The sequence below is a fragment of the Vicugna pacos genome, chromosome 18 (genome assembly GCF_048564905.1).
Source record: "Vicugna pacos chromosome 18, VicPac4, whole genome shotgun sequence".
NCBI lineage: Eukaryota > Metazoa > Chordata > Mammalia > Artiodactyla > Camelidae > Vicugna > Vicugna pacos.
The window spans coordinates 44253448-44273530 of NC_133004.1; the positions used below are offsets into that span (position 1 = coordinate 44253448).

At 55.1% G+C, this 20083-nt stretch overlaps 1 protein-coding gene across 1 annotated transcript in view; it reads right to left on the reverse strand.

Moving 5' to 3' along the window:
• The window catches only part of FOXK1 (forkhead box K1), a 55450-nt gene extending 37539 nt beyond the window's left edge, over positions 1 to 17911 (reverse strand). The window contains exon 1 of the mRNA XM_072943394.1: positions 17329 to 17911. Coding sequence (XP_072799495.1) covers positions 17329 to 17876 — 548 coding nt within the window. The 5' untranslated portion in view covers positions 17877 to 17911. The remainder of the gene's footprint in view (positions 1 to 17328) is intronic.
• Positions 17912 to 20083: the final 2172 nt, after the last annotated feature.

Consider the following 20083-nt stretch of genomic DNA (forward strand, 5'->3'; position numbering starts at 1 on the left):
ACTATTTGGGCAAATTGCTGTATTTTTACGACACCAATTTATTATGCTCCAGTCACCGCCGTCCTTGTTCCGTCACATAAAATTCCATGCTAAACCGAGAAAACTACTGTCCACAGTTTAAAGTCAAGTTAGACTTTAACCTCTTCAGCCTTCCCAAGGGAGTGGTCGTCTTCTGGGATCTGAGATTCATCTCAGGCCACTGATAAAACAGAAGTGGATCAAAGCGTCAGGAAGGGAGTCCAGGGTTCCTAAGTTGGGGGAGGGGGGAGCGCTGGAACCAGAGGCTGTTTACAAAGCAGCTTCGAGACCTTTAAGCCACCCTGGATAAAACCCCAAGCAAAACGCGGTGGGGCGGGATCAGAACCAAGCGGGGTTTGAAAAGGCCTTTATGTGGCTCAGGCCTCAGGCCCTTCAAAGAGCGCGTCCCTACCATCCCGGAAGCCGCCTGCAGCTGATCCCCGGGCCCACACCGCCCGCGCAGACCCGGGGGAGCCCTGGGGGCCGAGCGTGGATGGACAACGCGCTTCCACACACGAGAACCGGAGGGGGAGGCGGAGGGGGAGGGGAAGCTGGAGCAGCGACGCCGCGGGCTGCTCCTCAAACCACCGGCTCGCTGCTGCCGCCTCCCCGGCCTCTGCCTGTGTTACGGCGCCACGGAGAAGAAACGGTCCACGTGGGGAAACTGGGTCATAAAACAGACTAATAACCTGAGTAGCTGTGCAGGGAGGCCTGGCTGCCGCAGCGGGGTAAACGGAACCAGTTTAATTGTTATGTAAATTGCATTCTCAAACCCAGCAATTTATCCCTGATGGCCTGTTCGTCAGAGCAGCTTTCTCTGAGATAAAAACTGAGCCAGACCCTCGAGGGGCACAGACCCCCCTCTCTACACAGCCCGCCCCCGCCTGATCTCCAGGGCGCCTGCCTCCACGGAACACAGGGCGGACCGGCACCCTCTCCCGAGTCACCTTGGGCTCCACCGTGGCGCCCCGCCCCGCCCCGGGGTCTGCGCTTGGGGTAAGCACCACTTCTCCACGTGGACAAAGGCAGGAAACCCTTAGGTTTTCGTTCTCGTTTTTTTACAAAACAAATGCAATGAAGTTCAATAAGACGTCAACCAGCTACGTTATTTATTTTTTTCGTAAGCTGTTATGTTATTTGATCGGTTTCAAAAAAATTTGTAGACTCTGCAAAAAGTGCTCAGAGCCGTGGGACGTGTCTGTGGATCCCTCGAGAGGGATTTACACCTGGAAGAAGGGGGTGCGTGGAGCTCGGCACCCAGGCAGGCCAAGGAAGGATCAGCCCTGACCAAGCAGGACCTAAGGATACTTACCGCAAAGGAAACGATCCCTTACTGGACGGCTCCCAAACACTCCACCTGTGCTAAGTCCCTCACCAGGTGCATCACGACTCCACACTTTCCTCTGAGAACAAGTCAGAAGCAAGCTAGAGATCACCGCAGGCATGACCTGATCCAGCCGGTAGGGCCTGGGGCCCAGGAGGACGAAGCCGGGTGGAGAGGCGGGGGGCTCCTTCCTGCTACGAGGGAACCACGGAAGCCAGCTGTGCTGCACGGGCACACGAGCCACGCGCGGCCCGACTTGGCCACAATGGCCAACATCCAGCGGCCTCTGGCAGCCTGGCCCCCTGCCCGCTTTGGGGACCCTCCTGTGACCCTCCCTCCCGTTTAAGAAGTGAACGTCTAACTCAGGGACCAGGATCCTACCTGCTCATTTACATAGGCATTAACATAAAAAGGGGCTTTAAGGACTGGATTCCAGCAGTAGTGAAACTGCAAATCTGCCCTTTCAGCAAAGTGTCTGCTCGGGTTTTTAAAAAGGAAACAGACGCAAGGAAAACATGCTGAATGGCACAGCGGTCACCTCCGGGGAGGGGGCAGCTGTTCCGGGCTTTTCTCCTTTCCACATTTCTGTACTTTCCAAATTTTCTTTCCTTTTTTTTTTTCATTGAAGTATAGTTGATTTACAATGCGTTTTAGTTTCTGGTGTACAGCTGAGGGATCCAGTCATACATACATACACATATATATCCTTTTTCATTATCCAAATTTTCTATAAACATTGGTTGCACATACAAAATATCAAAAACCTTGAAATAACAAAGGTTGCACAGATCTGTGCATATGTAACACAAAAGGGAGCGGGCGCTGTTGCACTGCTTTCTTTTGAATGCTGACCCCTCTGATAAGAAGTCTCACTGAGGAACTTTGACACAGGCTGATGAAGTCAACTCCCACATAAGCTTTGAAATTCAAGACTTTTAGCTTTCTGCCACTACCAGATTAATTCCCTGGAACTCTTCTGGGAAAGAAACAGGTTCTCCAGCGAGGGCATCATCTGCTCCTCTACAGTTACTGACTTTAAAATTTTTACCCTTTTTGTTTTTTACAGTTACCATGTTCACGTTAAAAATGCATCATGCTCCTTTGGCTGCTTAGGTGACAGCGAACAAAATGAAACTGTGATTCTGAAAAAACTCTGTAAAAGGCGAAGGCTGAAAAGATGAAGACTACGTGAAGGTGTAATAAAGAAACTGAAAAAACAGATCGGAAAAAGTGAACAGGAACACGGCCATTAAATTCCCGAGCGTCAGGACTAAGGGTCAGTCCCTCAAGAGGGCAGAAGGTAAGAAACCTGAAGAACAGATCATCCCCAAACATGGTCTGAACGTGTAATTGGGATTCCACGGACCTGCGGGTGATACACATAAGAGACGAGAGGGGCCAGAACCAAACAGAGCCGGGTGTCCGAGCCCAGGGCTGTGAGAGAAGCTACTGTCCTGAGGTCCATCCTCAGGCCCCTCCCAGCTCCCCCGCCCTCCCCAAGGGCCGCACCAAACAAGAGGGCGCCTGGAACGGAGCGAGACGGTGTGGAAGGAGGGAAGTAGGAATCAGGCCAGAGGAAGACGGTGGCCTCTGGGCAGAAGAGACCGCCCAGCGGGGGCACGAGGCTTCGAGGGAGGAGGGCAGGGCATCCCCGCGGTCCCCTCCCCGCCCATTTTGTGCACCTCCCCAGACCCAGATATGGGGGCCCCCTTCCCACCTGCTGTGGCCACAGACATCCCTCGAACCCCACTCCCGACCCGGGGCCAGCTCCCCAGCCTCCACACCTGCTTCAGTTCTCCCACATCCTCCAGGCCCTGCATCTCAGTAGGCGGGGACCAGGGCTGCGGACGGTCCCTGGCACACACAGAAGGCGCCTCAGCAGCTGGAGACAAATTCTCTGGGTGTCATCTGGAGAAGGTCTCCCTGGCTCGAGTGGGGTCAGTGGGGAGACGTTCGGTATGGGGAGGGCTTGCCCTGCGTGCCCAGGCGGCTGGGCCAAGGTGCACGCGCGCCCTCCCCGCCAACAGTCAGGGAGTCACCCGGCCGCTTTGGTCTGCTTCTCACAGCCCGGCGAGTAGAAGGAAAGGCGTGTGGGCTGAAGACCACTGAGCCAGTCTTTCTGAGACACTGGACAGTCCCACCGCGGGCTGGATCTCAGCTGTCAACGTCCAAAACGGGAGGACACACGCTCACCAGGTACTCAGAATCCTCAGGGCGGGGCGCTGTCGGAGCTGCCGTCGCCAGGAGCCCCAGGGGCAGGATCTGGAGCCGGCACCACGCTCTGTCCAACTCATTCCCAGTTGTTTTACTAGGTGAGCAGCAGCCAGTTCTCCAAGTACTCAGGTAGCTACTCTTAAAACAGCTCGCACGCTTTCCCTACGGCGCCCGGCCTTCTGCGTCAGCGACCAGCAGGGCTGATCCTTCATCACCCTGGTCGGACGTGCCTCTCCTAGGCTGCTCTCCGCCCCTCTCCAGGCGGCATCGCCGTCCAGGTGGTGCTCTCGTCTTCGTGTGTTATCACACAGTCACCGCTTCCTGCACGACGAGGCTGACGGCGCTTCCGGGGCCCTGCAGGTGCCCCCCACGGTCCGGGGACCACCGTGGACTTCACAGTGCGCCGGTCCTCTGGCCGGGACTCCCCCCAGAGGACGAGGATCATTACTGAACGTTTTCGTTTTGTTGCACAGAATAGAACAGTTCTTCCCAACGATGTTCTGGTGCCAACGCCCAGCTGCCTAAGCCCACCGCCGTCCCGTGAGCTCTCTCAGTTGTCTGCTCACTTCCCTCCCCCAACACAACAAGGTCAGACAGTGAGGGACAAGGACTCTGGGCTGGAGACCACTGGCCCTGGAGAGGCGGCCCCTCTTCTGGGGGGGTTCTGGGGGCGGTCACCCTCACACACTCCTCCCCACCCTCAGAGGCAGCCCGTCACCCAGTCTGACGGGCCTGTCCTGAACAACCTTCAGGTCTGTTGGCCTCTTGCCAGGGACATGGCCAGCACTCTGGTCCCTGGCTGAGCGTGGTCCCCACGGTCTGTCCCACAGGGTGGCCTTGGAAACTTCCAGGGACCCCGAGGCTGCCCTTCCATCTCTGGCTCCCCCTCAGAGCACCCCTACCCTGGCCTCAGAGCCCCCACACATGCAGGTCCCACTGCTGGGAAGCCTCGGCCCTGACTCTTCCCAATACCAGTTTGTGGTTTGGATCTTGGTTAAAATGTCACTCCCCAGGAAGCACCCCTCCACCATCAAACATGCTCCTGGTGGACCTCCCCCACCGCACCCCACACTCCCTGAGATCACACCATGGCTCGCTCTCTGTGCTCACGGCATCGTCCTGCTGTCTCCCCGGACCCCCTGTGTTCCCAGCCCTGCAGCACCAACACCTAGTGAGCACTCACAAGGAGAGGAAAACCAAGACCTTAGGAACCAAAAGGCCACTGGGAGCGTGGGCGAGGGGAACGGAGGGCGGCCTTTCAGGGTCCGTCCGGGTCCAGGACGGAGATGCCCAGGGACCCTCGATCCAGCTGGGAGCTCAGGAGAGGTGGCTGCAGGTGAGCCCCGACGCCCCTGGGAGGGGACAGGACCGACCCGGACGAGGGGCAGGCAGGGATGCTCAGTCTGAGACCTGGATGTGCACAGACACGAGGAGAGGCTGGAGCAAGGACCAGGGAAGGAAGGGTGGGACAAGGCTGCGGAGCCAGGAGGGCCGTGGTCAGACGCTGGGGCTACGAAGACACAGCCACAGCTGTGAGACGTGGAAAACACACAGTATACACACACACAGCATAATGAAGATGTGTGACAGCCGTCCACGCACGTCACCCCCCCCATGTGCACACACAGCTGAAGTACCACTCGTCCATGTCTCTGGGTGTGGAACATACGAGAAGGTCAAACTCCTAAGGGTCACCGGAACTCAGAGTACCCCAGCATCACCTGCAATGTGCTGTTTCTCTTATTTAAAGACTTAATCCAAGGGAATGTGAAAAAACATCGATCCTCTGTGGGTACACAAGTCCATGCTGAATTATCCTCTGTACTTTTCTGTATTTTTAAACGCCTTGGTGTACACATGAGGTACTTTATCACTTCTGGGTTTCCACCTCCAATTCATAGCTTCTTCCTTGCAAAATGCCCTGCATCTCAGCCTGTGGTGGACAGAACCTTGTGGTGATGATCAGGCTAGGCGAGGCTGGCTTGAGATCCAAGCCCCCAGTCCGCTGTCTCCCGGTGTCCTGCCCCAGTCTGGGCTGTCTGTGCACCTCCTGGGGCTATGCAGACCTATTCAAGGTAAAATCTCCTGTACTCTGAGCTCCCATCCTCCAGACAAGCAGCTTGGAGAAACACAAGAAGACAAAGCTACTAATTCGCTCTGATCACACAACCTTAGGCCCAGGAGGGGTCCTGGTGATGCCAAACCCGGGCCGGAAAGCCACCCTCTCCAGAGCTCCCGGGCGACCAGCCCCTCGGCTAGAAGGCGCGGGGCCGGCTACCCACTGTGCTGAGCTAGGGGCACTGCAATGGCTCCCAGCAACAAACCAGATCTCACTTCTGGCACCCGCGTGCCTCACCGAGCGAGCACAGCCTCTCTCCTACTCGGTGACTAGTAACGACAGCAGTGAAGATGGCTATGAGCTGGGCGCAGTCCAAGCGGGTCCAGAACCAGGCACCGAGGTGAGGGCTTTTCATTCGTTCACTCACTTCCAGGTCTCATGATGACCCAGGAAGCAGGCAGTGTGCCTGTTTTACAGATGGGGAGATGGGACCTTCAGTTAGGTCCCTTGCTCAAGGCTACCAGCTGGGTGGTGATGAAGCCAGATCTTTTAATACCTAAGCTACCATAATGTTTGACCACTTTCTTTGGCCAGATTGCTTCTGGCCAGAGCCCTCCTGTTTGTGATTAATTTTGCCAACAATTTATAAACTGCCAACTATGTGTCAATCACACTGGTAGGAGGCATCAAGGTTATAGTAACAAATCATAAAAGCACAGCCCTGCTCCCCCAGCACTCAGAGAGTGTCAGATAAACAGCTACAAATCACTCCAGGAACAGAGAGACGGCCCGACGGGGAACCCTGCGGCGCTGAGGGGGCGCTGCCCGCGGGACCTCGCCTCGGAGAAGCGCCGGGAAGGCTGCCTGCAGACAGGGGGTCTGGGCAGCAGAGCTGCAGCCAGGAAGGAGCCCCTCCTCGGCACTTACTGAGCGGCACTTGGAGGCTCTGGCCAACTGAACAAGACAACAGAGAGAAACGAGAGATGAAGCAGTAGAAGACACAAAGTGATCGCTATCTGCAGATGAAGATTCTGGCCTAAAAACACACCTGAAAAGTGAGTTAGAAAACTGTTACTAAAACCAGTAAGTGTGGTTGGATACAAAATTAGTATTATTCCAGTACTGAATCTCAGAAATTACTTATGAATTACAAGAAGAAGAGCAGTGGCTATTTGGTGAAGCTCGACCACACCGAAACCAAGGGACCACACGAGCCCCACGGGGCAGGCTCTCCCCCCACAACCCCCGTGTCTGGGCGGCGCCCCGAGCAGGGCGCACGCCCCCTTCCCACATTTCAGCCAGAGACGCTCCAGCCAACCCCCTCAGGATGTCGTCCAATCGGATAAACCTAGATGGGAGGATGTCCGATAGAGTAACTCCTCTTTTCCTCAGAAACGTCCAGGTCCGTGGAGACGAGGCAGGGCTGAGGAGCTGTTCCAGGTTAAGGAGGCTGAAGGGACAGGCACCTGGACGCAGCCTCCATCCCGACCCGCCCCAGACGGCGGTGGAACCTGCAAGGACTGCCAGAGCCGGCGCCGGGTGGGGGTCCGATGCAGCGTCACAGCACCGGGACTTTCCCAGAACTCAGCACCACCGCGGCAGTTATAGAAAACACCCGTTCTCAGGAAGGTCACACGGCAGTGCTGAGGGGAGGGGGCCCACCCTTCCCACGTGTGAGATCTGACTCTTTAGAAAAGAATCAGGGGAACAGAACCCATCTGTATTAACCATCCCCCAGAGAAATGATAAAACAGCCGGGATTAAACATAACAAGGAACACGGGGTCCACGGAAAGGAAACCAGTAATGTGAAGGTGCTGACGGCCACGTGTGACCACGTGTGCTCTGGAGCGGGCTGTGCGACCTGCATTAGGCTTCTGTGCCACGTGGCCTGTCTCACACACAGCTGGAGCCTGTAAGCAAGTGGGCGTGGCCCCGCTCCAATACAGCTTCACCCAACACGGGCCTGAGGGGCCTGGCTCACGGGCTGCAGTCTGGCTACACCCAAGCCAAGTGTTTCTCCCCACGTCCACGGCCCTGGCCTGAGCTCAGGGGCGCAAGAGCAGACGTGAGGCCTGCCTAGCCCCTCACACTGCCCCCCACAACCTCCCCGAAGGCCTGGTGCAGACATCACTGCAGCCTGGAGGCCGAGCTAACGAGGAGGGTGGGGAAGGTGTGCCACGACACTGGACGGTGCTGGCCTGGGTCCGTGCATCGCCACTTGAAGATTTTTCTGACCGTGGATCAAAAACACCTATTTCGGACTTTCCAGGAGCTAGGCATTGAAATTTGCCCTTTCCAGCAGCCAGCAAGCTACACAAGATTAGGTGCATAAGTAAACACTCGGCAGATGTTTAGTGTCTCCCAAGAGCCAAGCTGGCCCTGGGAACGCAGCCCCACCCTGGTGGAACTTATGGCTCTCGGAGGGGGACGGACACAAGCCCATGTCCACACAGCACAGTGACCAACCCCGGGGAGTCCTCAAAGCACAGGCACCACGCAAGCACGTGAACAACCGCCACCTGTCTGAGCAGGTGTCCATGCAGATGTGCGCACATCTGCTCACCAAGGCATCGAAAAGCAAGGGCGGGGAACCCAGATACCCGCAGTCGGGAGCTGCACCAGCATGGAGTCCACAGACAAGCAACACGCCCGTAGACCCAGGGCTGCAGAGGGCCAGGGAGAGCTGGGGTTTTTTGTTTGTTTTTTTTAACTAATTGAAGTACAGCTGATTTACAATAGGTAGAGTTTAAAAAAAAATTTCTCCAAAGCTGTTCTGTCTTTACTGACAATGTACAGGAGTCATGTCTCAGGTCCTGACTTTCTTCCTCTGGCCTCCAGAACTCGGGCAATAGAGGGAAAAGCAGAAGCCATCCATTCGAATGTGCCCGCGGCCCCGAGGGGCGGAAACCGGAGGACACGCCCCCGCCCGCCGCACAAGTCTCAAGGAAGGGCCAGGGCCTTCCCCACAGCGGCCCCCCACTTACCAGGTGGTCTGCCTGACCCCGCGGCCTGCACCCCTCCTTCCTCCCCGTCTTCCCACCGCAAAGCCACAGTGGGAAATCAGATCCGTGCCTCCGGGGTGAACGCGGTAAACTGAGACGGTGGCCGCACCCGGGACTTGGGACCCACGGACCTGCCAACTCCCCAGAGCCACCCTTAGGCACACGTGGCCATTTTCACCTGCACTAATTGAAAAGCTAAGTAAAAACTAAAGTTCAGTCCTTCGGTCACGTTCGCCCCACTTCAAGCGTTCTCAGCTGTGCAGGACCGGGGCTGCAGGCTGGGCGGCGTGGACAAGGAAACCTTCCACTGCTGCAGAACATTCCAGACTCCATGGGTCCCTGCCAGCGAACCCAAGGGTAGGTGGGCCTGGAAAGCCTGTCCACACCACAGCTTCAGAGCAAAACATGACTGCTAAGCTGGATGAGCTGCCAGCCAAGTAACCACAGGCCAGGAGCTCCCGGTCGTGAGTGCCCTGGTTTACACGGGCTCCAGATACAGGCAGTGAGCGACCCGAGCCACCGTCCCTGGCTGGATCTATCTGCCAAGCGGACCGGACGCTGATGTCCCCGTGGGTGGAGGTGGGGACACAAGCCTCCACTGTGCAACACCCCTCTTCCCAGGACCCCGTGGCCTCCAGCCTGCTCACTGCATCCACGTCATCAGATTTCACTCTAACTTGCTTTCAAAATCAGGTCCAAAGAGTGACTAAGTCTACAATTTTTTTTTTTCACCAAGGAACACTCCAGCCAAGGCTTCCTGGTAACATATAGGAAGCTCCCGAATTTCATCAGTCAACTGGACCCAAGCCACGTGACAGGAGGCAGTGTTTCCGGGAAGGCTTTCCGTGGGCAGCGGTCCAGCCCGGCCTGTGCATCCATCCGAGCTTGACTCAGGCATGGGCTCCCTGCAGCCCATGATGAAACCCACTGCGGTGGCTCCCCAACGTCAAAGGAACACCCAACACGTCAGATCACCACCAGCCACTTTACATGGAGATGTGCACAAAATTGCAACATAAAGCTATCAAATTATTTTTTGAATTCTGTATGCTGCCCCGAAGAACCAGACTCTCTGTGAAACAGAGCAGCGTGAGCCTGGAGTGGGGCAGCGAGGCAGGCCCCCCAGAACACTAACCTTGTAACTGCCCATTTGGACCGATCACAAGTATCTTTTGTGTGATATGAATCACAAAAGGCAAAGCTCTTTCAGAACAGACGGAAGATCAGTTTTCTCCTCTGTGTAACATTGATTTACTGTGAGGAGGGAAGAAAGAAAAGTATTCACGGAGCAAAATCTCAGATGGGGGACGGAGAGTGAGTATTTATCTTTATCCAAAGGGGACCGTCTTTTTTTTTTTAACAAGTGTGCTTAGAAAGGTTCCAAGGAAAACCCCGAACAAGGACTGTGTCCTTAAAAACACGTTGTCACTGACATCCCTTGAGGGATGCGTCACTCCACGCCCACCCTGCTTCACTCTGCCTTTTCCTGGTGTCCCCACGCCCTCGGCTGAAGGGAAAAAGCGGGGGTGTCACTGGGGAACCCCACAGCATCCTACTTGGTTACGGGAAAATAACAGAAATAATTGGCAAGATGGCCAGTTCCATTTCAAATAAGCAGGAATTGACTGTACGTACAAAACAATTACTAAAGTTACACCAAATTATGCCACAAGATGCCAATAAAGGCCAAAGACTACATTATACAACTTCCTTATTTCTACAAAAATGTACTGTCGCTTGACTTTTACAGCAAATTTAAAAGTCAGACTACATCGAAAAGCCCGAGCCTCTCAAAGATTTCCATTTTCAAAACCATGAGTTGCTGGGTGCAAGGGATCAAATTCAGCTACCTGTCAAAGAAAGATAAAATATACTTTTCTTTGTATAATAAGATATATTGACATTAGATGATTTACATAACTCAATCGATGTTTTTCTGAATGACCAACGTATGAGGTTATAAAATCATGTGCTGGTAGAAGATTTATTCAAAATGCAGGAGAGAGCAACAGATTTTAATGTAACAGAGTTTTACAGAAAGTCCACTGACGAGGGTTCAGACTCCATCCTGCAATTAACCTTTAAGAAAGGGCCACTGTCAAGTTTTGGAGAGGCCCCGAACAACAGCATCCTCAGTCTTCTGACAGGCCTCCGAGAGGCTCCTCCCTCCTCCGGCTACACGTCAGGGTGAGTCTGGGTTTCCTTCATACGCGTCACAGAAACAAAGCATCACAACAGCCCCAAAGCGGGGGCGGCGGGGCAGTTCAGCTGTCTTCTATTCAGATGGACTTTTTACCAAAAAAAAAAAAAAAAAAAGAATACCCTGACACTAAATGTTTTCGTTTGGGGAGACAGAGCCACTTTTTCATAAAAAATAGGCTTATTACTGCTATTTTTGAATAGAATAATAAATAGACTTTAATTTGTCAGGTCTAATTTCTAACATGCTAAGTATAACAAACAAATCTCACATAAACAGAAGTTCCCCGGGGACCTCAGTAATGTGTGAGGGTGTAAAAGGGCTCTTGGATCCAAAACTCTGAGAGTGGCTGGCTAAACACACGCGTGGGGTACCGGGAGGCCTCTCTGCACACAGGCAACCGAGCACCGCGAAACGCAGGGGGCAGGTGCGGGGAACACCTGCAGAAGGGCCGGGGCCCCTGCCGAGGAAGGCGGACAGGGCACTGCGCAGCCCCGGGGGCTTAGAGCAGGTGGCAGGGCGGTCAGAGCCCAGCTCTGCACACACACTTTGGGGAGCACGATGTCCTCTGAGGGGACCAGCGGTTACATCGTCAGGTGACAAAGGGCAAGAGTTCCTTCTTAATCAAATCCCAGGTAAAATACCCACCCCGTTCTGTGCGTCTACTGGAGGTCGCTCTGAGGAGACAAAAGCCACAGGCTTGCAGGCAGTCCGGGACTGAGCGCCGGCGCCGGCAGGCCCGCGCCCAGCCAGCCCGGCACTAGCTCGCCTCCAGCGCACGCCAGGGTGGCAGGAAGAGCCCTCGGCGGTCGCACCCCAGAAGGGGGTCCCGTGAGGCCCACGGGGGTGCGCCCGTCACACAGCCGCCCTTCAGACCCCGGGACAACACAGCACACCCTCCTGGCTCCCCTTGACACTTCACAAGGTGTGTTCACACACGCAAACTGCATTTGCTTTCCTTTCAATCAACCAGCAACATTTCACCAGAAAACCAGAATCTCGTGACCAGCGAGCAGCCATGACAACCATCTCCAAGCCCCTAACAAGCCACAACGCAGGGGCCTGTTTTCCAGGAAGCCAAAGCGAAAGGACTGTATATAATCCTCTCATTTTAACATGAAACACTTTAAATGTGGGGTAATTATGGAAATGAGGCATCGCTGTAATTCAAGTCGTCATTAATTTAGCAAGTTTATCCCGACATTCACGAGACGCAAAAACAGCAAATAGTGAATTACTGTATCTCCGAACCAAACGCTTTCCTTTCATTTCAGCACAGAATTTCAAACAGAGCTGTGTCTTTTCTGAAAATACCATGAACACCATTAAAATTCTACTTAATACCCTTTGACCACCTACTAACCCAATTCCTTCATCAATGACAAAGGCTTTTATAAAGTTATTATAAATTCAACACACACTACAAGAAAAACACCATCCTTCTCACAAATCGATTTTTCAAATACCATACCAATTTTCTTATATGAGGTGATAAGCCCAAAAACCTCCCCGGGAACTCGGTGCTAGTAAGTGGCACGCACTTCCATCACCACCGGGTCCACACACTGGTTCCAGATTTGCTGCACTCCTCTGAACCTCTTAAAGTACGTTTTCAACAAGACAGTCTGACTTTGGACAAATAAATGTGATACACAGCAACTAACAACTGGCGGGGAAAGCAGTAGAAAGCACTTCTTGAGAGAAAATGCCACATTTTGTATTCTGACCACAGCATCCAGATGCAACCCCACGGGGTCCCACGGGGTCTAAAGCTTCGTTCGTTCCACTGAACGGTCCTCCTTCCGACACCCCCCTCCCCCTCCCCCGGCATCATTCCTCCAGCTTCCAGAGCAAACCGTCTCTTCCGTCTCTTCCATCCAGCCACCAGAGCAGAACCTCTTCCCTCCGAAGATGCTTCGGCCAAATCTCCTCCTCCCTAGTCCCGGGTCACCCTCTCCAGGTCTGATGGGTCAGGCTCGAGTGACAGCCTCCTGCGTGGCTCCATGGCCCTCCCAGCTCTGCGCCGGTCCACACACATCCCTCCTCCCTGATCACTGCTCCCCCCTTGCGTGGAATCAGCCGGCACAACCTCAGGTCCCACCTTTTCTGGCTTCAGCTGCTGGAAACAGACCGATCTGATCCCCTCTCTCGCCCCAGGTGCAAATCCCACCGGGCACATGGGCCCCTCCCAGATCAACCAACCAACCACCCGTGACGGAGGCATCGGGTCACATGTGGACCCTGCGGCTCCCACTGGGCCGGGGGAGGCCCACGGAGGAGGGCCGGGGAGAAAGGAACACAGTTACTGTTTCCAGGGATGCCGGTCCTGACGAGCTCAGCAAACACCTGCTGTCTTCACCAAGTCTAGGGCGTTTTCTAATGAATTTCAAAATAAGTTCAACTTGGTAACTTCTGAATGATGGTTAGTAACTAACTCCATGTTCTTCCAGTGACCAGTTGGAAGAGCAATGAGAAACCACGTCCTGTATGTTTTCCCAGGGCCTAAACAATTATTTATGTAGTAAAATGCTTTCGTGGTTACAATGAATTACTTTTTATCCCAGTACACTAACAGGAGCTATGATCTGTAACATCTGCCATGCACAACACGTCTCTGAGAGGGCAGAACACGTCAGCAAGGTGAAATACATATGCTGGCAGCCAAAATGAATGACAAGAGTACATACAGGGACACTAAATTTATGGACCCCAGCGATGACCATCAAAAGCTGCTCGGGGAGAGAAACAGAAGTGTCTGCTTCCTGCCAGAAGCGTGCACCGCTGCCTATGAGAGTTCTGGCTAAAAAAAACACCAGACTTCAGTCTGACCAAATCTCCAGGTCCAACAACAGATTTACAGGAACGACAGGGGAGAGGATGTTGTAAAAGGTCACAACAGAAATCCAGTCTGTAACAGCAGAGTATGATGAGGGGCAGGGCACATGACCCTGCTTCTTCAGAGAGAAAGAAAGAGAGAGAGATGGAGCCTCCAGCCTGAAAGAGACGGGAGAGACACGCCAACCAATCACGGTGTCTGGACCTGATTTAGTTCCTGATTCAGACAGACACACTGTAAGAACAGAAAGGGGAAAAAAACCCATGGAATGGGAAGGGAATTCCAAATACTGATTGGAAGTTTGATGACAGTAAGAAACTGTTATTAAGTTTTTGGTGTGATAATGAGATTGTGGTTAGGTTTTAAAAAAGGAATCTTTATCTGTTATTGAGATATTTACAGCCAGAGGGATATGACATTTTGGACTGGCTTCCAAACAACATGGGTGGGGGACAGGCGAGTAGGGACCAGGATAAGACGAGCAAGGCCACAACACGGCAGTCGGCAGTCGCAGAGGCTGGGTGACAGGAACGTGGATTCACTACTCTGTTTTCATGTTTGAAACTTTCTGCAGTAAAAGGAGCCATGCTCAGCTCAGAAAACTTGGAACTCACAGGAGAGTCAAGAGCAAAAAAGCGTCCCATAAAGCTCACTGCTCACAGAAGCTACCACACCAAGAAGTCCGCCCTCACGGCAACTGTTCACGTCTCTCATCCTTGTTCTATAGAAGAATTAGGAAAGGAGGCTGGGACAAAAGAGGGAAGAGCAAGTGCACGGCGGGGCACGGGTCTTTGCCTCTCACTAGCACACCGCATCTAACCGAAACTCCAGACCCGCTGGGACAAAGGGCCACAGTCACACACCCACGTGCCCCCAGAAAGTGGTCACACGCCCCGGGCACCTGACTGTCTGCCTTGGAAACCGGCTGACTGGGGACACTGCTGCTCCTCGCACCATGGAAGCTGCGTATTCACTTAGTCACTGATTTTTCACTCAACAGACACAAGCTCGCTGTGTGCACACTGCCAGTCAGCTCCTGCACGGTGTTAATGGTAACGCGGGTCAGGATACAACTGACGATTAAAAAACTAATGGAATTAATTTCAGTTTTAGAAAAACACGTGTTTAGGCATAAATGTGGGTAAATTCTGGTATTCTTCTTCAGCGTGTGTATCTTTGAGGGGACAGGAAAGGGAGGAATGGTGGGGGGTGTCAGGGACACAGAGGACAGGCAGAGTCACCCAGCGGGAAAAGGCATGACACCACAACACAAAGAAGAGCAACTGCAGCCACAAAATGCAGGCATTTTCAGTCTACAAGACTCCAACATGGCAAGAACGTTAAACTTATGGTGAAGAAATTCACAACTTCAAATACTCCTGGCAAAACCGTGTACCAAAGCCTGGGAGGACACAATTAATCCTGCCATTCTTTAAAAGTCAGCACTGAATTTCCCATTTCGAGGCGACAGAAACGTGGACATCCAACTTCCTTTCCCGGGATGCGTGAAACATTTCTTGAGTACTTGCAAAGTGATGGGCCCCAGTGCTTTGACCTGAATCTAAAAAGAAGCTCACAGCAGCCTGCCCTATGGATGTGACTATCTCAGTTACGTTTTCTGAAATAATAAAGAAGATGAAGCCACCCAGACTGCTGAACGTGTCTGTCCGCAGGCTCTGACGGTCTCGGAAGCAAACTGCCCTCTTCCAGGAAGGCATGGACGTCCACGTGGTGCTCTTCCACCAGCACGCTGGTTCTATGCCTGTGAATTCTACATGATGGCCTGCGTGGCTCTGGCTCAGAGCATCACTGAATCCCAGCACAGCCAGACGGGCACCGCGGGCAGAGCACCAGCCAGAGGGCGTGGGACGTCTGGGCTGTGGGACACAAGCCTGCTGGCAAGGAAGGCACCGCCACGAACACCAATCACGTTTCACAAACAATGGACTCAGCGCAGGCCTATTCTGCACGTGGTCTGAGGACTTCCTGGGCTGCAATTTCTTCCCCTGGAGTTAAAGAAAATACTAGTGCCTTGAAGATTCAGGGAGCCAGGCCTCCTCAGACGCGCACCCACTCAACAGCCAGGGGAGGAGCTCTGGAAGCCAGGCTGCTGCTTGGAAGAACTTAAAGAGCCTGAGCTCTGAAGGGATGCACCAGCAGAAGCAGGCCTCTCAGAGCCACAGGGCAGGGCGGGGAAGGCACTGTTTGCTGTCACTTTCCCACGAGGGGCGTGACTGGCCCCAGAAGGCATTTAATGGCCCAGAACGGAGAGTGTGTGGTTAAGAAAAGACCAAACAGAGTAATAGCAACCATGGGATAAAACACATCTTATTCAGGAGGACCTGATTTTATCAAAACACATACCTCCCATACTGGGGAAATGAAGTCTGAGTACACTCCCTTTCACGCCCTACGTGCCAGGGAGTCACTGAAAATTTTTCAATACAATACTTATGACCAAACATGCCCAGGCCTAGAAAGCAAATAAGTTTACAGAAGCAGGCTTTGGGCCCCGGGAATCACCCCAGCAAAAAATCCCTGGACTCGGGGTGCTTACAAAAGTGAGAGTCATTAGACAGTCAGTCAGAGACAAGTTGGAAACCCCAAGCACGCTGGAGAAATATAAACACTAACGAGGAGTTAAAAGCAAGTACCTCACAGAAAAAGAAAGTGCCTGAAGACAGCAGAGTAGTGAAACAGGCTTTCTCCTGAACGACGGGTCTTGAGAAAGCGAGGACCTCCTGGGGCAGAGCGGCGGGGGGAGCCGGTGCCCCGGGAACCGGAAGAGGTGAGGAACACGAGGATGTTGCTAAAGCACTGGGGGCACCAGCGGCCTGTCCCCACCGCCAAGTGAGTGTGTCGGGTCCCCTTCTCCTAGTCCTGCCTCCCCTTCTGTCCTGTCCAGGAACCCCAACTGTGCTCTGAATGCCCCCAGTGCTGGGCACCCCTGACCTGTGTCCTCAGGAACACTGACAAGAGTGCATTTCCTGTCCTGATCCCAGCCCACTCTGCCACCTCACCCCTCTAGGGCCAAGTCGCTGCCCCTTCAGATCTGGTCCCCACTGCAGAGGACTGGGCCTTCGGGGCGGGGGCTGCAGCTGCTCCCCCTGGGACCCCCGCACCTCCCAGAGCTACAATGCTTGATGCAACCCTTCTCAGGATGCGTTTGCGGGCGAGCCGGGGTCCAGAACAGGCGGGGAAGAGGGTAGGGAGACCCTGGGGTCCAGATCGGGGTGGGGGCAAGGGTGACCCTCAGGGTCCAGGCCAAGAGGGGTCAGGGACGACCCTCAAAGCCCAAAGCCCAGTCAGGGCAAGGGTCAAGAACGACACCGTGTCCTGATCCGGCGGGGATGGGGGACCCCAAGCTTTGGTCGGGAGAGGAGCAAGGGCGACCCCCGGGGCCCAGGCCGGGCAAGGGCCGGACCCGGCGGTAATCTGGGCTGCCCCCAACCCCTGCCCACGGCGGGCGGGGGCTCAGGCGTGAACTCCGTGTCCAAGTTGTGCGGGGATGGGGGCCAACCCCAAGGTGGGGGGAGGGGCAAGGGCGACCCTCGGGGCCCAGATCTCAGGCCTCCCGGGGGCCGGGGCGGAGGGCTGCGGTCGACCTCGGGCCCAGGCCCCGCGGGGTCGAGGTGGCCCGGGGCCCCGGCCGGGCGGGGGCCGCGGCACTCACTGTTTGGGCAGCTGCAGGGCGGGCGCGCCGCGCCGCTGGAAGGCCCCGTCCACGAAGACGCCGTTCTTGCCGAGGCAGCGCAAGTAGAAGTGCGGCTCCTGGAAGCTGAGCTGCAGGTGGCGCCGCGAGATGAAGCTGGACAGGCCCATGCTCAGGTCCACCGAGCCCTGCGACGAGTTGCGGCCGATGGTGACGCTGGGCTGCCGCATGAGGAACTCGAACTCGCGGCCCTCCAGGCGCGCCAGCGCCGGCCCGGGGCTCCGGCGCACCGAGGCGGCCGCCGCGCCCACCAGGGCCTCGCCGGCCGCGCCCGCCGCGCCCCCCGCGCCCCCCGCGATCGCGCCGGGCGGCGGCGGCGGCGGCGGCGGGGGCTGGGCGGGCGGCGGCGGCGACGGGGCGGCGGGCCCGGGCGCGGGCGCGGGCGCGGCGGCGGCGGCGGCGGGGAAGGCGGCGGCGGCGGCGGCGGCGGCGCACAGCACGGGGCTGCAGGGCGCCGAGCGCAGCGCCAGCAGGGCGCGGGCCCCGCTGTCCTCGCCGACTTCGGCCATGTTCGCGCAGCTCCGAGCGGCCTCCGGCGGCGCGCGGCGGCGGGGGGCGGGGCTCCGCGGGGCGCGGCGGGCGCGGGATCCCGGACCGGAGCGCGGCGGAGCGGAGCCTGCCGGCCGCGCGCCCCGCCCGCCGGGGCTCGCGCGGGACCCGCGCGGGGCGGGGACGGTGTCGGCGCGCGGCCCGCCCCGCGCGCCCGCCCCCGGGCTGGCCCCTCGCCCGCTGCCCCCGGCCCGGGGCCGCCCCTGCCTGGGACCTGCGGGGGACGGGGGAGGGGGAGCCCCAAGGTGTCAAGCTGGGAACTTTGATTCTGGGCCACTCCCCGCAGAGAGGGAGGGACAGCTCACCTCAGCAGTCCCCTGGGCCCTCAAGGGCGGTCATACTTAAGCACCAAAACTGAGGCTTTTCATGCTGTAACTGAAGTTTGCCTAAGGAGGCTGGCGGTCTGTGATGCCCTGTGTTCCTTGTTTGGAGTTACCCATTCGGTCAACAAATAGACGAATACCCCGGGACCCACGCTAGGCCTGCCCGGTAAACCCCTCGCAGTCTACTCCGGGAGGCGGGTGCCTGCTGAGGGGGTCTTCTGTGGAAATCCGGACTTGGTTGATTTAGGCACGGTCCAGATCCTGCAGTACTTCGTGCCTTCCTAATTCGGCCAGGTCCCCCTAAAAAGGGTGGCAGTGCCTCCTCATTTCCATCATTTAATAATTATTGATGTGAGAAAGCAGACCCTCCCCGGCAGAGCTTGCGGTGGGAGAGCTAGTGGGAGAGGCAGATGTGAATCAAGTGCGCACTCGGCTGATAGAACACGACAGCTGTCTCCAGTCCCGGGAGGCTGTGCGGCCATACGCGGGCGGGTGGGGAGGTGCGCCTGCCTAGGGTGGGAAGCATGTCTGCTCACCCGCTGTCCAGCCTGGGGCTGCAACAGGTATTACCCCAACCATTGCATGACTGAATATATAGGTACAAACAGAGATCAGGGCTCGGGGAGCAAGTAGCACATTTTTACAAGAAGCTATAACAAGAAAACCTACCTGATGGTGGAGGAAGACAATGAAAACAGGAACAGGGATCTCCTCCCTGAGAAATGACACTTGAACTGAAGTCCAGGGGTGATGGGGGAGAGGGGGATGGGGGGAAAGCATTCCAGCCAAGGAGCAGCACATACTAAGGAAGGGTGCACGGTGCCTTCCAGAGACTGACAGGGGCGCGTAAGTGGAAAAGAGAGCGTGACCACATCGCCACATCGGCTGAGCCACTTTAGTGACACAAGGACTTCCGTCTGATCTCAAAGGCAATGGAAACCACTGAGGGGTTTTAAGCAGAAAGACAACATGCAGTGGCCACATATGTGACGTGGAATCACTGGCTGTCGTGTGGAGCCTGAACTGGGAAGGGGTCAGCATGACTGTGGGAGGCCAACTGGGAAACCGGGAGACCAAGCAAGAGGCTGAAGGAAGGAGAGAGAGGGAGGGAGAGAAGTTCAGGGATTCAGCCACGTTCAGCCACGTTCATCTCAGACAGAGATGTTCACAGACACGCTGGTGGTGGGAGTGTAAAATGATGCAGCAGCTATGGAAAATAGCCTTGTGGAAAACATATGATTACAACTCCACTGCTACGTATAAACCCCAGAGAATTGAAAGCAAGGTCTTGAAAAGATATTTATATGTTCAGAGTAGCATTATTCACAATGTCCAAAAGATGGAAGCAAGCCAGAGGTCCATCAACATGTCCAATGGGACGTTATACAGCCTTGAAAAGAAAGGAAATTCTGATGCATGAGACAATATGGATGAACCCTGAGGACATTACGCTCAGTGAAGTCGACCAGTCACAAAAAGAGAAGTACTGTAATGATTTAGCTCATATGAGGTCCCTAGAGGAGTCAAGTTCATAAACACAGAAAGTAGGATGGTTTCTTCTCTGGGGGCAGGGTATGAACAGGGAGTTGGTGTTTAATGGAAACAGAGCTTCAGTTTTGCAAGACGAAAGGTGTCAGAGATGACTGGTGGTGAGGGCTACGCCATAAAGTGAATGTACTTGATGCTACTGAAATGTACACTTAAAACAGCTAAGATGGTGAATTTATGTGACATGTATTTTACCACAATTATTTTCTTTTAAAGAGACAGATTTACGTACAACCTCCAAAGTTCTTTCCTCTGGCTCCTCTGAAGTGATGTCGCACTTTTTCATGACAGGTCTT